This window comes from Xiphophorus hellerii, chromosome 8 (assembly GCF_003331165.1).
Source record: "Xiphophorus hellerii strain 12219 chromosome 8, Xiphophorus_hellerii-4.1, whole genome shotgun sequence".
Classification (NCBI taxonomy): domain Eukaryota; kingdom Metazoa; phylum Chordata; class Actinopteri; order Cyprinodontiformes; family Poeciliidae; genus Xiphophorus; species Xiphophorus hellerii.
This window is the reverse complement of record NC_045679.1, coordinates 1,872,048-1,887,481: the sequence shown is the minus strand read 5'-3', so window position 1 is coordinate 1,887,481 and position 15,434 is coordinate 1,872,048. Positions and strand designations below refer to the sequence as shown.

Below are 15,434 nucleotides of genomic sequence, written 5' to 3'. Positions count from 1 at the left end.
TAAATGTTTAATATGAGGTTTCCAACTGATTTTGTTCATCACTCTGAGAAACATATTAACATAAACCCTTTCTAGAGTTACACCCTCTGTCTGAACTTGAGTATTTTTCTAACAGTTTCCAAAAACCCTGATTTTAGTGATAATTTATTGTCAAACCGTTTCTTTAATTTACTGATTTCTGAGGCGACGATGGAAAGAAGTTGTTGTAAGTTTTCACCAGAGACCAGAATATTTGTGTCGTCAGCAAATAACACAAATTTTAATACATGAAGCTCTTTGCTTATGTCGTTTATATCCAAATGAAACCAAACTGGTCCCAGTTCTGACCCTTGAGGTTCCCCACATACAATCTGCAGACAATCAGATTCAATATCTCCCATTTTCACAAATTGTTTTCTGCTCTTTAAATAATTCCTCATCCAGTTCAAAACTAACGGTCTAATATTGTAATTAAGATATCATGATTTATTGAGTCAGAAGTTTTCTATAGATCTATGAAAACCCCTACAGCTAATTTCTTACTATCTGTTGCTTTAGTCATTTCTTCTGTTCAGTCAGTTACGGCTGGTGATGTTGACCGATTTGCTCTGAATCCATATTGACTGCTGAGTAGTGAATGTTTGTCTATGAATTTTCTCTTCTGAAAAAGTTTTTCTAGGATTTCAGAGACCTGAGGGAGAAGAGAGACAGGCCTGTAATTATTGATTATTGACAGTTTTATTCATTGGTTTGATCTTTTTTCATTTTGTTGGGAAATTGTCCCGTTTGGAACGATAAATTATAAATGTAAGTTAAAGTTTAGAGATTCCCTCAATCACCTTTTAATGGTTTTCATGTCCAGATCATCAGTCAGTGGAGGCTTTACTTTTACATTTATTCACAATATCAATGATTTCTTTCTCTTAATGGGTTCAGATACATTGAACTTTTATTTTTCTCAACATAATTTAGATGAGTTGCTGTTTTTATGGCAGGTATTTTTTCTCCTATATTCACAAAATAACTATTGAATTTATTTACTCTTCATATTGGTAATATTCTGGTCATTATGTAAAAATACTGTGGATAATTGTTAAAGTTAGAAGTTTTCCTGATAAAACCATTTAAAATGTTCCATGTTGCCTTAGTATTATTTTTATTATTATCCAATAATTTATAATAATATTCCTTTTTACATGCCTTTATAATATTAGTTAATATATTTTTATATTTATTTTCTGATTCAGAAGTTTTTATAAACTCCATAAAAAGTTTGTTTTTCTTTTTACATGCATTTTGTTTCCACTGCTCATTTTTTTGCTTTTCATCTTATTTTCCTTAATTTAACAGTTTTTATCATATAGTAATTTAAATATTGTTAAAAATCCTTCATATGCTGAATTCACATCATTTATTCTATAAATTAATCTCCAATCATTTGCCATCAAATCAGTTTTAGTGCCTTCAGTGAATCTTCTGACCAAACCGTCTGTATTGATCTGATGTTTCCATCAGTTTTTTACAGTCAGACTGTGAACACTGAACACTAAATGATCAGTTATGTCATTTATTAATATTCCACTAGTTAAACTATTTTCAGGAACATTTGTATAAATATTACCAGTTAATGTTGCACAGTGCGATGTAATGCCACTGGGCCTGGTGGTTTCAGGGTTCAGGCTTAGACTGTACATGCTGTTAAATTCTTCTGTCATTCTGTTTATTCGGATCTAGAAGATCAATGTTGAAATCCACACAGATAAATGCAACTTTTTGATGAACTTTTATAAATGTTTCTTCCATCCAGTTATTGAATATTTCTATATTTGATCAGGTGATCTATAAATGTAACTCATAAAGACATTCTTCTTTTTTCCAGGAGAATTTCTAGAGTCACACATTCAGAGACGTTTTCCATGACAGTTGACTTTGTTTCTATCATCCTATAATTAATGTTCTTGTCCACTAAAAGAGCTTCACCACCTCCATTTTTGTTTTCTCTGTTTTTACAAACCATTTCATGGTTTTCACTATTGAGCCTCGTTTCTGATCATTTATTGATATTAAAGGTCTGAGTTGTTGGAGGGACAGTTTGATGTTGTAGAAATTTGCATACAAGCTTCTGCTGTTAAAGTGGATTATTGAAAGTTTCTGTTCAGTTTTAATGCTGCTGTTGAACTGGTCATCAGTGTAATAGTGACAACTGTAGTTGATACCAGTAAAAACATTGTTATCAGGATCAATATCATTTCCAATATCTTGCTGATGAGAGTCGTTGTACTGAAATGCAGTCAGTTCCACATCCTCATGATCACCGATCCGTAGCAAGTTTTTCCATCAGCTGAAAATCTCCTCCCATATAATTTTATCAGATTTAAGTCCAAACATTTCTGATTCTGGATCCATTTGTAGTGAAAACAGGGAAAGTTTTCCTCAACACCAAACACCATTTTCACCTCCAGAGTCTGAATGTGACAGAAAAACAGCAAACAGAAGGAAACAACATGAAATGTGTTCATTTGAATTTCCCAGATAGTGGAGACCCTGGAAGAGTTTTATGAGAGGAAAATATATTTTCACTTAAAGCAGGAACAAACTGATGGATCTGAAAAAACTGTAGTTTTTCTAAAACTGCAGATTTAGATGAAATCCGGATCATAACATAAATCTGGAGGAAGATGGGAGACCAGGACCAGCAGGTGAAAATAGTTCATGTTAATATTACAATGAAATGCTATAAGTTTAAAAGCTAACGGACAGGAACTTAAAGGTTTTATTGATAATCTTGAAGAACAACCAGAAATGATTTGTGTTCAGGAAACATGGCTAAAAAACATGAGATTCTGTAATTTAAGGAAGTGATAGTTTAAGAAGAGATTGAATATTTATAAAGCAAGGGATACAATATCAGGTTTTAGGGAAAGAACTGAATATAAAATAACTCGGATATGGGAACAGTTTAAAATAAGTTAAAGGAAAACTGATGAAAGAACGGCAAAACAGGAAGATGGTTCTATAAAATTCAAAAGATTGTAGGAGAAAGAACAAAGGAGGAAAGAGTGATAACAGGATTTAACTATACACTTTAAAATTCATAAGCATAATACTGGCAAACGTGATCACAGTGGAAAATATGAAACAACATATAACAACAGATCATGCTATATTAGAATGTCATAAATATGAAAAAGAGAGGAGATACATGAGGAGAGAGTTTGAAAGAATTAAGGAAAATGTTAATCTATTAGATATTTTGAGGAAGAATTTGGGTAATAAACATATTCAAATAGTTATTAGATTTTTAAAGAAAACTAAATTGTTTCATAGAATTTGATTAGATGTAGTGGGTGTGTTTGTAAATGTGTCTGATAAATAGATGGATAGTGTAACAATGTATATACAAGTATGTATATTTATATGTGTGGGTGTGTATATTCATTTACATATATAGGTAGGCATGAGGATATGTTTATATATGTAGAAATAGAAAGTATAAATTAGACCGTAACGATCCACACTCCACACCAGCAGGTGGCGGTAATGCTACTAAACGTTTGTTAACAACCGAAAATAAAACCAAGAAAAAGAAACAGTAGAAGAAGAAAAAGACAATGAAGAAGAAGACTTAATCCTTTTGAGGGGGACTGATTCCAACAGGAACAACCGGGAAAAAACAGGAAACAGTTTAGAGAGAAAAAGTTGGAGAAAACGCTCGTGGGATGAACTTCGTCTGCGACTGAAATCAAACTAACACTGAACAAGGAGAACAGAGAGAGAACTGAGCAACTAGACACTGAAACACAGACTGCTGCAGGAGGAAAAACAAGACAATCAAAGTCAAAGTAAGTTCAGAAAGTTTCTACAGGAGAGAAACTGACTTCCTGGTTTGACTTTCTGTCGGCTGTGATTTCAGCTTCACTCTGAGACAAAATGGCTTCCATATCAGACGATGTTCTCTGCTGTCCGGTCTGTCTGGAAATATTTAAGGATCCGGTTATTCTGTCATGTAGCCACAGCTTCTGTAAGGAGAAATATTGGAGAACAAGAACTGGTCGCTCATGTCCTTTTTGTAGGAAAAGATCTGCATCAGATGCTCCACCCTGTAATCTGGCTCTGAAGAATCTCTGTGAGTCTTTCTTCCAGCAGAGAGAGCAGAGAGCTTCAGAGGATCTCTGCTCTCTGCACTCTGAGAAACTCAAACTCTTCTGTCTGGACCATCAGCAGCCAGTTTGTCTCGTCTGCAGTCATTCAGATTTACACAAAAACCATAAATTCAAACCCATCGACGAAGCTGCTCAGCAACACAAGAAGAACCTTCAGGAAACTCTGGAGTCTTTAAAGAAGAAGCTGGAGCTCAGGAAGAAAGTTCAGGAGGAGTTTGATCAGACAGCAGAAGACCTGAAGGTCCAGGCCCGACACACAGAGAGGCAGATTATGGAGCAGTTTAAGCAGCTTCATCAGTTTCTAGCAGAGGAAGAGGAGGCCAGGCTGGCTGCACTGAGGGAGGAAGAGGAGCAGAAGAGAGGGATGATGAAGGAGAAGATGGAGGCTCTGAGCAGAGAGATAGCAGCTCTTTCAGACACAGTCAGAGCCACAGAGGAGGAGCTGAGAGCTGAAGACGTCTCATTCCTGCACAACTACAAGGCTGCAGTGGAAAGAGTCCAGCGCTGCCCCCTGCTGGAGGATCCACAGCTGCCCTCAGGAGCTCTGATAGACCAGGCCAAACATCTGGGCAACCTGGCCTTCAACATCTGGAGCAACATGGAGAACATGGTGACCTACACTCCTCTGGTTCTGGACCCAAACACGGCTGGTCCAGATATCCATCTGTCTGAAGATCTGACCATCGTTAAAATAGGAGAGAAACAGCAACTTCCTGATAATCCAGAGAGATTTGATTACTTGTTTCTCTCTGTTGTGAGTTCTGATGGTTTTAACTCAGGAACCACAGCTGGGATGTTGATGTTGGAGACAGTAAAGGCTGGAGCCTTGGTTTGTTAGAAGAGTCTGTTCAGAGGAAGGGAAGCATAAAGTCTGGATGTTTGGTTATACATTTCTATTCAGATAAATACTCAGCACGTTCTCCACCAGCTCCTTCCACTCGTCTCTCAGTCCAGAAGAAACTCCAGAGGATCAGAGTGAATCTGGACTGGGACAGAGGAAAGCTGTCCTTCTCTGATCTGGACACTAACACACACATACACACCTTCACACACACCTTCACTCACAAGATGTTTCCATTCTTCCACACCAATAAAACATTAAAGATCGTACCGATGAAGATCTCAGTGATCAAGCAGCAGCTCTGATGATCTCAGCATGAAGATCACAAAGTCCAAATAAAAACTTATTGATCAGATTGAAACTGTGAGTTTTAAAGAGGAAACTGGAGATGATCTGATCATCTGGAGATTCTTCATCTCTGTTTAGATTCAGATTCATCACAAACCAGGTGAGGACGGTTTTTTCTTGCATATTATGAAATAATTATTTGGTTTAACTTGCAACATTGAGTTAAAACTTAACTCAAGATTTAAAAACTAGCAAAAGTTTAAATAATTAAAGTTGTAAATAACAATTATGTGACTGGGTTTCATTGAAGCTATGAGGAGTGAAATTGGGAATCAGACACAATGTCCTTCACCAGTAGGTGGCAAGAAAGAACTTTTAAATTGGTTAAGACAGAAAAAAAGGAAGAGGTTGAACTTTCCCAGGACTCCGGTCCAAGTCACGGTGAGCAAGCAGAAGAGTTTGAACTTTCACAGGACTCCGGTCCAAGTGAAGGTGAGCAGCAAGTAGAGAAATCCTGTTCTGTTGCTTCCATGGGTCAGGACGGCGAGGTGCCCTCCGACTACCAGTCCTTCGTCTTGGTTACCGCCTCGTCGCTCATTTTCGCCGTCAACCTGCAGGTCAGAACAGCAAAGTAATGAGTCGTATGAATTAGAGAATAAAGTCGTACAGCAACAGGCTCAGTACTTGAATAGTTATAACATCTGAACAAAATCATTAAAAAAACAGAATAAATTTGTAATATTAGAACTCCTACACAAAAAATAATAAAAACTTTCAGTTTATTTTGAAGAATGAACCATGGGCCGATGTTTTATTCTGCTCATGTTAGATCTAGATAAATTATTAGAACTTTTTCTCATTAAAACCACTTTTATTTCTTGTAATTTTATTATTTTCTTCTGGTAATATTCCAAAATTATCTATATTTTTTCTGCTAATGTTATAATATTTTCTTATAATATCAACCAAAACAATCAAAAAAGATTTTTTGATTTATTTCAGGAAGCCAGCAGGCTCAGGCTGAGATTCAGCTCTGATACTCAGTTACATAGTAACTAGTTACATTTACTGGAGCTTAAATGATTGATAATTTGATCAGTTGATCAGAACTTGAGTCACTTTTTACCAAATACTTTTCACTTTTCCTTGAGTAAAAACCTGTTAAAGTAGTTTTACTCTGACTTGATTAAAATCTTTGGGTCTACTCTAAACCTCCACAGTTTGAACCTTTTTGTGTTAAATGAGTTTCACTTCAAGTTCCTAAATATCAGATGTTCTGACCCGTCGACCCGTCTGCTTCCAGATCTCTCTGGACACATTGTATTGGACCTTTGTCAGCTGTTTCGCCGTTCTGGGCAGCATCGCCATCTACTTCGGCATCATGTTTGACATCCACAGCGCCGGGATCCACGTCATCTTCCCCGCGTGTTCAACTTCACAGGTCGGCTCTCTGAGCCATCCTCAGCTTCACTGACGCCGAGTGTGTGTGTGTGTGTGTGGCAGAGGAACCTGCTAACCAGAGTGTGTGTGTAGCAGAGGAACCTGCTAACCGGAGTGTGTGTGTGTAGCAGAGGAACCTGCTAACCGGAGTGTGTGTGCCTGCAGGAGTGGCGTCGAACGCTCTGCGGCAGCCGTACCTGTGGCTGACCATCATCCTGACGGTTCGGATCAGCCTGCTGCCCGTCATCTGCATCCAGTTCTTCCATAAAACCATCTGGCCGTCTGTCAGCGACAAGGTGAAACACTCACCATGCTGTAACACACAACCTGAATGAAAACAGAAGAGTGGTGCTGTTTTATAAATGTGACACCACAAAACCACAAACAAGTCAAAGTTATTTACAGATTTTGAAAATTTGGATTTTAATCTTTTCAATGTGTTTTCTGCATTAATGTCATTTTAGAGCCATTTGTAATTCAGCTCTGCTGCGTCTCAGTTTTCTAATTGTGCAAATTGGAATGACAAAAATATATTTCCTTCATCAATTTCAAAAAAACTAAATTTTATTAAAATGTTTGTGCTAAGATGAGGTGGTTTTATCAAAGTTAGTGAGCTTTACAATGAACTATTCAGACATTGTAGACTGAAAAAAATTGTCAAAAAAAAGGAATATTTTCAGATTTATCTCAGAAATTTTTTAGAAAATTTGGAAATTTCTGATTTTGTGTCCAAATTTCCAGGAAATATTGCCACTCATCTCGAGCGGCAATATTTATTGCCTGGTTTTTCTTGCAGATTTTTGACTTTTGGGCCTCAGAAATTTCCTTCTTTTTGTAAAAAAGAATAAAATAAAATAAATAAAAATAATAATTTTACTTCTATTTTCAGATTAAAATTTTCAGATTAAAATTTCTAGAAAAAAGATGGAAATTTCTAGCTTTTGTTAAAAATTTTCTACTTTCCAAACAGAAATTTCCATATTTATTCTGTATAATTTCTGATATTAATCTCAAACGTTTTTTTTTTTATCTACATTGTCTGTAATACACCATTGTAATGCTTTTAAAAACTGTAATGGAAACCATGTGACTAGATGTTACTACTGGCAGAAACAACAAAGACGACAAACAGGAAGTGGACGGAGCGTGACGGCGCAGCATTATTGTTTTTAATAACTGAACAAATTTATTCACGTGATTTTAATTGCGTTTCTTCTTTAATGGAAACGCCAATCTGCTTTTGTTTTGCATTTCCTTACATCCTGTGGAAACTGTCCGCTAACATTTTGTTGCATTTGTTTAACGGTTCTCTGTTTGCCGTCCTGCAGGTCCAGAGGAACAAGAATAAGTACCTGCAGCAGGCGGCGGAGGAGAAGAGGAGGGAGAAGGGCGAGCCCTCAGCCTTCGTGCAAAACCGACCTTCCCGCCGCTCCACCTACGCCTTCTCGCACACGCCCGGCTACGCCAACCTCATCTCGAGCGGCCAGAGCATCCGGCGGCGCGCGACGGCGCCCAGGAGAGGAGGAGGTGGCCGGAGGTCGTCTGATCGGACGCCCGAGCCGGAGCGGAGCTGCAGCCGGAGGATTTTATTTCTGCAGATGAGCCAGACAGGAAGTGACGGAGGAATCCCTCCCGGTCGGGCTTCGCTCCGAACCGATGACTTTAAAACACTCACCGAAGAGACGGCCGCCGCTACCGGGGGTTAGAGGTCACCCGCGTGACTCACAATGTCGTTTAACTCAGGATTATTTTTAAATAGAGACTTATTTTTAGCAAGATGGCCGCCACCGACTGACGTGGAGCTGTTAGCGGCGTAGCCTAGCATCCACTGAGCACTTAGAGGAACCCAGCAGCTGCGTTCTGCTGGGTTCTGTCCGGTGAGTCCAAACCGGTCCTTCACCAGAACATACGGCGACAATCTGATCTTATTAGGTTTTATTCTAGTAGAGGGGATGTAAACTATGCCAGACTGTAAGGCGTTTCGTAGAAAGTGAACATTAGTTGTTGTTTCTGTCATGTAAAAATAGAGGAAGTGCTAAAGCACTTTGTAATCAACTCCAGGAACTTCCTTCTGCTTAAGGGACTTTTAAACCGTTCTTCCTGATTATCGTTCTTTACCTCATTTTACAGCTTCAGGATTTTATTAAAATGAACTCTGATGCTTCTCTCAGAGTCTTTGGTGAAAATTAGAATTTTTAACATTTCTTAACTTTAATCACATTCTTGTTAACTTGGAGGAAATGTGGATTCTCTCTTTGTCTCATGTTTACTTGGCTGAGATGTTTCTTTTTTCCAGGTTTGTCCTCAGATTCTGGGACATTTGAAGCCAAACGGACGTTTCAGGTTCCGACTGTTACTGGATCCTCCTCATGTTGATGGAGACGTGAGAGGAGGGGTTGACCTGCTAACAGCTTCTTTATGTCACACTTTTATCCTTTGGTTGTTAATAAAAGCCAGCGGCACATTTAGCAATCTGAGTGACGTTTCATTTGGACTCAGGAAGCTGCTGCAGGTTATGGTTCAAATTATTCTTACAAAATAATAAAAAGGTCTAGATATTTATTTTTTGCTGTAATCTGATTTCATTAAAGGTTTACGTTTGTGCAGCCTGACTGCGTATTCTGGGTGGATTTGCAAATTTATTGTAAAGGAATGCAATGAGAAGAATGATTTGTGTCCCTTAGGGAGCTCCGTAGTTGATAAAAAATGTTAAAATAAAAATACATTAACTTATTGTCTTTACATGTCAATGATTAATCAAAAGGTTTACTTTCTTACATTTTAAACTACTGCTTATCTTTTGATGAACTTCATTAAAATGGGACATTTTAGTTTGAATAACTTCAAAAAAACTTCAGCTCAACAGCAACAACTCTATAGAAGATAAAAGTGTCATTATTTTTCAGTGTATTTCTGTTGACATGAATTATTCAGACTGCAGAGGGCAGTAGAGAGCAGAGGTCAATGTTTTTGATAAGTGGAGCGTCAACAATATAAATTATTCTCACACATCATTAGTTTCTGCCATCATGCTAACTCTCTCTGTTTAACTGTATTTATTTTCCTTCCATGTCTCATAGCAGACGACACATTAAATATGTTTTGGCCTGTTTCCTAATGTCATCATTAAGAAAACTAACACGTTGTAACGGATATTTTACCCACTCAGTAACTTCACTGAACCATAAACTTTTAACCAAAAATTCACACCTACAGATTTTAATTTCATATCTCTGCCTAAAGACAGATTTAGAAAACTGTTTCTTTTGCCTGATTTTGTTATTCTGTAGTTTTATTTAAATGAATTATTTTCATTTTGATCTTTATCGTACCAAAACTTCCTCATCAGTTAAAATTTTGGTCCGTCTGAAGTTGTAACCTTTAAAGATTAAATTGTTGTTTTGATGAACTTCAGTATTGGTTGGTTTTAAACTTAATGAGACATTTTACATGTAATTCAGTTTGTTACTGGTTTGACCTGCTTCTAGAAACTGGGATCTGTTGGCTTTTCTTTTCTATCCCAGCAGAGCAGAATCTCCTGTAAATGTTTCAACGTTTCCTCTCTGCTTTGACTCAGATGTCATTCAAGCAGTTCAGTCTCTGTTTTATGCCCAGTAACCAAAGAGGAATCAGCTGTTTCTGACCATCAGAAGGTAAACAGACCAGTATGAAATCACTGAAGTTCCTGTTTGAAACTTTCACTGAAATCCTCAGTTTGCAATCAGAGAGCAATGATTGTGTTGCTCTTTGCCAGCATGGATGGAGGAGGAGACACTGAATCATTAGAGGGTATTTCTTTTTCTGCAACAGCTTTTCTTTTTATTTTCTTTCTGATTTTATTTTTGGTTTACATTTAAAGTAAATACCTGTACAGGTGACCCCTTCTCTCACCTGGAACGTTGGCTGGAGAGGAACCACGACCTCCTGACCCCAGCAGGGACCAGAGTGTCAGAAAATGGATTTAAAGTAAATGTAAACTTTAAAGTGCTAAAGCTGAAGACTGGAGTATTTACAGTATTCCTGTTTTCAGCTACAGATTGAAAAGATGTCAGAGCATTGATTAAATTTAAATCCAAACATTTCTGATTCTGGATCCATTTGTAGTGACAACAGGGAAAGTTTTCCTCAACACCAAACACCATTTTCACCTCCAGAGTCTGAATGTGACAGAAAAACAGCAAACAGAAGAAAACAACATGAAATGTGTTCATTTGAATTTCCCAGATAGTGGAGACCCTGGAAGAGTTTTATGAGAGGAAAAATATATTTTCACTTAAAGCAGGAACAAACCGATGGATCAGAAAAAAATTGTAAAGTTTTTCTAAAACTGCAGATTAAGATTATATCCTCTAGAGGGCGCCACATCTCCGCTTAAAGACTGATTCCAACAGGAACACCTGAGGAAAAAACAGGAAACAGTTGAGAGAGAAAAACTAATTGAGTAAACACCCTGAGGATGAATTCTGACTCCTGCCTTCGTCTCCGACTGAAATCAAACTAACACTGAACAAGGAGAACAGAGAGAGAACTGAGCAACTAGACACTGAAACACAGACTGCTGCAGGAGGAAAAACAAGACAAAGTCAAAGTAAGTTCAGAAAGTTTCTACAGGAGAGAAACTGACTTCCTGGTTTGACTTTCTGTCTGCTGTGATTTCAGCTTCACTCTGAGACAAAATGGCTTCCAGATCAGACGATGATCTCTGCTGTCCGGTCTGTCTGGAAATGTTTAAGAATCCGGTTATTCTGTCATGTAGCCACAGCTTCTGTAAGGAGAGTCTGCAGAAATATTGGCGAGAGAAACCAGGAAGAGAGTGTCCAGTTTGTAAAAGGAGATCTTCAAGAGATCATCCACCTTTAAATCTGGCTCTGAAGAATCTCTGTGAGACTTTCTTCCAGCAGAGAGAGCAGAGAGCTTCAGAGGATCTCTGCTCTCTGCACTCTGAGAAACTCAAACTCTTCTGTCTGGACCATCAGCAGCCAGTTTGTCTCGTCTGCAGTCATTCAGATTTACACCAAAACCATAAATTCAGACCCATCAATGAAGCTGCTCAGCAACACAAGAAGAACCTTCAGGAAACTCTGGAGCCTTTAAAGAAGAAGCTGGAGCTCAGGAAGAAAGTTCAGGAGGAGTTTGATCAGACAGCAGAACACCTGAAGGTCCAGGCCCGACACACAGAGAGGCAGATTATGGAGCAGTTTAAGCAGCTTCATCAGTTTCTAGCAGAGGAAGAGGAGGCCAGGCTGGCTGCACTGAGGGAGGAAGAGGAGCAGAAGAGAGGGATGATGAAGGAGAAGATGGAGGCTCTGAGCAGAGAGATAGCAGCTCTTTCAGACACAGTCAGAGCCACAGAGGAGGAGCTGAGAGCTGAAGACGTCTCATTCCTGCACAACTACAAGGCTGCAGTGGAAAGAGTCCAGCGCTGCCCCCTGCTGGAGGATCCACAGCTGCCCTCAGGAGCTCTGACAGACCAGGCCAAACATCTGGGCAACCTGGCCTTCAACATCTGGAGCAACATGGAGAACATGGTGACCTACACTCCTCTGGTTCTGGACCCAAACACGGCTGGTCCAGAACTTCATCTGTCTGAAGATCTGACCAGCTTTAGAATAGCAGACAAACAGCAACTTCCTGATAATCCAGAGAGATTTGATTATTTGTTTCTCTCTGTTGTGAGTTCTGATGGTTTTAACTCAGGGAACCACAGCTGGGATGTTGATGTTGGAGACAGTAAAGGCTGGAGCCTTGGTGTGTTAGAAGAGTCTGTTCAGAGGAAGGGAACCATAGAGTCTGGATGGTTGTATATAGTTTTCTATTCAGGTAAATACTCAGCATTTTCTCCACCAGCTCCTTCCACTCGTCTCTCAGTCCAGAATCTCCAGAGGATCAGAGTGAATCTGGACTGGGACAGAGGAAAGCTGTCCTTCTCTGATCTGGATACTAACACACACATACACACCTTCACTCACACCTTCACTCACAAGATGTTTCCATACTTCGCCACTACTAAAACATTAAAGATCGTACCGATGAAGATCTCAGTGATCAAGCAGCAGCTCTGATGATCTCAGCATGAAGATCACAAAGTCCAAATAAAAACTTATTGATCAGATTGAAACTGTGAGTTTTAAAGAGGAAACTGGAGATGATCTGATCATCTGGAGATTCTTCATCTCTGACTTTCCAACTATTGTTTCCATTCTAGCAGAAATTAATGTCAATATGTTGAATTGAATGCTGTCTATTTGTAGCTGCTTAGTGATAAACTGAACTACTGAATGAATCTGAAATTACCTTTTCAGTTACTTCTAAGTTTTTATTTGTGTTGCTTTGACTATTTCCCTGATCAATGCTGTGTTTAAACTTTCTATCATCACTTTTATTATTCAGTAAATACCAGAAAATACTGTGATAATAATCTAAGTCCATGTTGTCCATCGTTAATAACAGGAGATTTTAATCTGGTCTAGAGACTTTCTGTTCAGTTCAGTTCCAAACACTTTGGTTCATCAGACCTTCATAATTAAGAGATTATCATCCAGTTTGTTACTATAAAGATTTCAGAACAATGATAAACTCTACATGATGTTTGTGAAGCAACAAAAACTGAATATTGTTGCAGGAGGGCAGCGTTAATCTTTCATTTCTGATTCTTTAGTCTGAGTTTAGTTTTGGTTTTGAAACAAAACAGAGGAAGAAGTTTTGGACTTTTCATCTCTGTATAATTTGTTTTCCATTTTTAGGGAGATGATGTATGAAATAAGAGCAGAACTGTAATAAATGTTATTTCCATTCATTTCTTCTCTGAGGTTTTATTTTGGTTTCCATTTCCAGAACTTACTGTCATTTTTAGAGTCTCAGTTTGGATCCACAGTTTGAAAGTCAGAATGTGATGGAATCAATCAAATTAGCATCAAATCATTTCTGATTCATTCACTGTTGTGTCAAATAGTAGAACATTTTTACTTTAAAAATGCAACAACTAAATTTTATTAGTTGAAATATTAATGGTTTTGGTTCATATAAAAAAAGAGTGAAAATATTTGAACATCTATCTGATCTACATGCTGATATTTGTCTCCAGATTGAATTTTATTTCTTTTAATTTCTTTACAAAACTTTCTGTATTTTCAGAATCCCAAATAATAACAGGTGGGACTTTAATACAGAATTAAATCAATCTCTTGATAAGAAAACAAGATCTAATTATAGATCAACCCTGAAATCATCAGAAATAATTAAACATTATATGAGTGAATTTGGCCTTAGTGAAAGCTGGAGACTGTTACATCCAGTCTGCAAAGATTTTACTTTTTTCTCTTCTGTCCATCATTCATATTCATGGATTAATATGTTTCTAATAATCAATTCCCTCTTGGGAAACATAACAAAAACTGATGTACACTGGATTGTGATCAGTGGTCATTCGCCCATATCTATCTCTGGGAATGTAGAAGAACAGCCTCCCAAGTTCTCCAGTAGATGGCGCCTAAATCTATCACTATTGGAAGAACAAGAGTTTGATAAATATCTAAAAAAGTTTTGACGAGGGAATCAGAGAAAGCTGCATTAAGAGGCAGAATCAGAGCATATGGAGCCATAAGAAAAGGGAGGAAAGTGAAAAATAAACTCGGCTAGAGACGGAAATTATTAGAGGAAATAAGCAACAGAACAATCTGAAGAGAAAATATGTCAGCTAAAATATGATCTAAATACGCTTGTAAACAAGAGAGTACTTCACAGAATCCACTACAAACTCAAAGCCGGCATAAAATGGGTTTGTCTCAGTCTGAATTGGGCAGAACTTGTTCACAAAATACCTGTGATACATATTTTCATGCTTTATGGTTATGCAAACCCGTCCAACCAGTTTGGATCAGAGTAATTAGATTCCTGTCCAGTAGGCTTGGCTGTCTCATCCCATTATCACCTTCTCTTTGTTTACTGGGAGACGCCACCAAAACCATTAATGATGTTCCAACACTAAACAACTACTTACAGCTTTAACCATTGCTAAGAAAACAATTCTTATGAGCTGAGAACAAGGACCACCATCAGTGAGACACTTTGGAAAAATCTACTCATTGAACACATTTCAATGGAAATAAAATAGATTTCATATGATTCTCATATTTACCTTAAATTACGTCATTTATGTATTATGATCATTGTCTCTGCCCTGTTTTGCTTTTCTTCTTTTTCAGCATCATTTTTCCTTCTTATGCTGCCCTCACAATGTGTTGCTCTTACAAAGCTAGACAGCTAGCTAACACTTGAGTTGTTGAAAATAATCCAGTCCTTGATAGTTTTCTTGTTTTATTTTGCAACTCTTTGCTGGTTTGTTTTTCTTTTCTTTTCTTTTATTTTAGTTTTTTGTAAAACTGTAACAAAACACAAAAGTATACATCAGCTACAGATACAGAAAACAATTAGGCAAACATGTGACTCCCAATTCTCTCCAATTAGCTAACGATGTAGCTTTAAGTATTGGTTGGGAAACATAAAACTTTTCTACAAAATATTACACAATGCTGGAATAACGATTAATAAAATGAACTTACAGACAAATAGTGTCCAAGGAACAAACGTGTCTGAAGGACAGACGAAGACACCAACCGTACAGCTGGACGAGTTCTGCTTGACTGACCAAATTAAATATGTAAACAATGTCCAGTAGGTGTCAGTAAGGGTCCATAGTTTACCTTAAAATTTACCAACCAAAC

The 15,434-nt window shown here is 37.8% G+C and overlaps 4 protein-coding genes across 6 annotated transcripts in view; all 4 read left to right on the top strand.

Annotated features, from left to right (window-relative positions):
- Positions 1–15,434, top strand: part of LOC116723912 (nuclear factor 7, brain-like) — a 153,432-nt gene that overhangs the window by 114,273 nt on the left and 23,725 nt on the right. The gene's annotated exons all lie outside the window — the stretch shown is intronic.
- On the top strand, positions 3,721–13,507 carry LOC116723916 (nuclear factor 7, brain-like). 2 transcript variants are annotated; one of them, XM_032569144.1, is made up of 2 exons: positions 3,721–3,821; positions 11,371–13,507. In XM_032569144.1, exon 2 carries the CDS (start codon positions 11,388–11,390, stop codon positions 12,771–12,773), a length of 1,386 nt encoding a protein of 461 aa, XP_032425035.1. In that variant the 5' UTR covers positions 3,721–3,821; positions 11,371–11,387; the 3' UTR covers positions 12,774–13,507. The 2 variants fall into 2 exon arrangements, with proteins under 2 accessions (XP_032425035.1, XP_032425036.1); XM_032569145.1 differs by lacking the exon at positions 3,721–3,821 and adding an exon at positions 11,136–11,299.
- LOC116724895 (phospholipid-transporting ATPase IC-like) lies at positions 5,802–6,876 on the top strand. The gene is made up of 2 exons (XM_032570674.1): positions 5,802–5,888; positions 6,575–6,876. Exons 1-2 carry the CDS (start codon positions 5,802–5,804, stop codon positions 6,743–6,745), a joined length of 258 nt encoding a protein of 85 aa, XP_032426565.1. The 3' UTR covers positions 6,746–6,876.
- Positions 6,867–9,823, top strand: LOC116724894 (phospholipid-transporting ATPase IC-like; the record flags this gene model as incomplete). Its single annotated transcript, XM_032570673.1, has 2 exons — positions 6,867–7,007; positions 8,040–9,823. Coding segments are annotated over 2 exons (519 nt in total), but the record flags the coding sequence as incomplete, so codon positions are not given.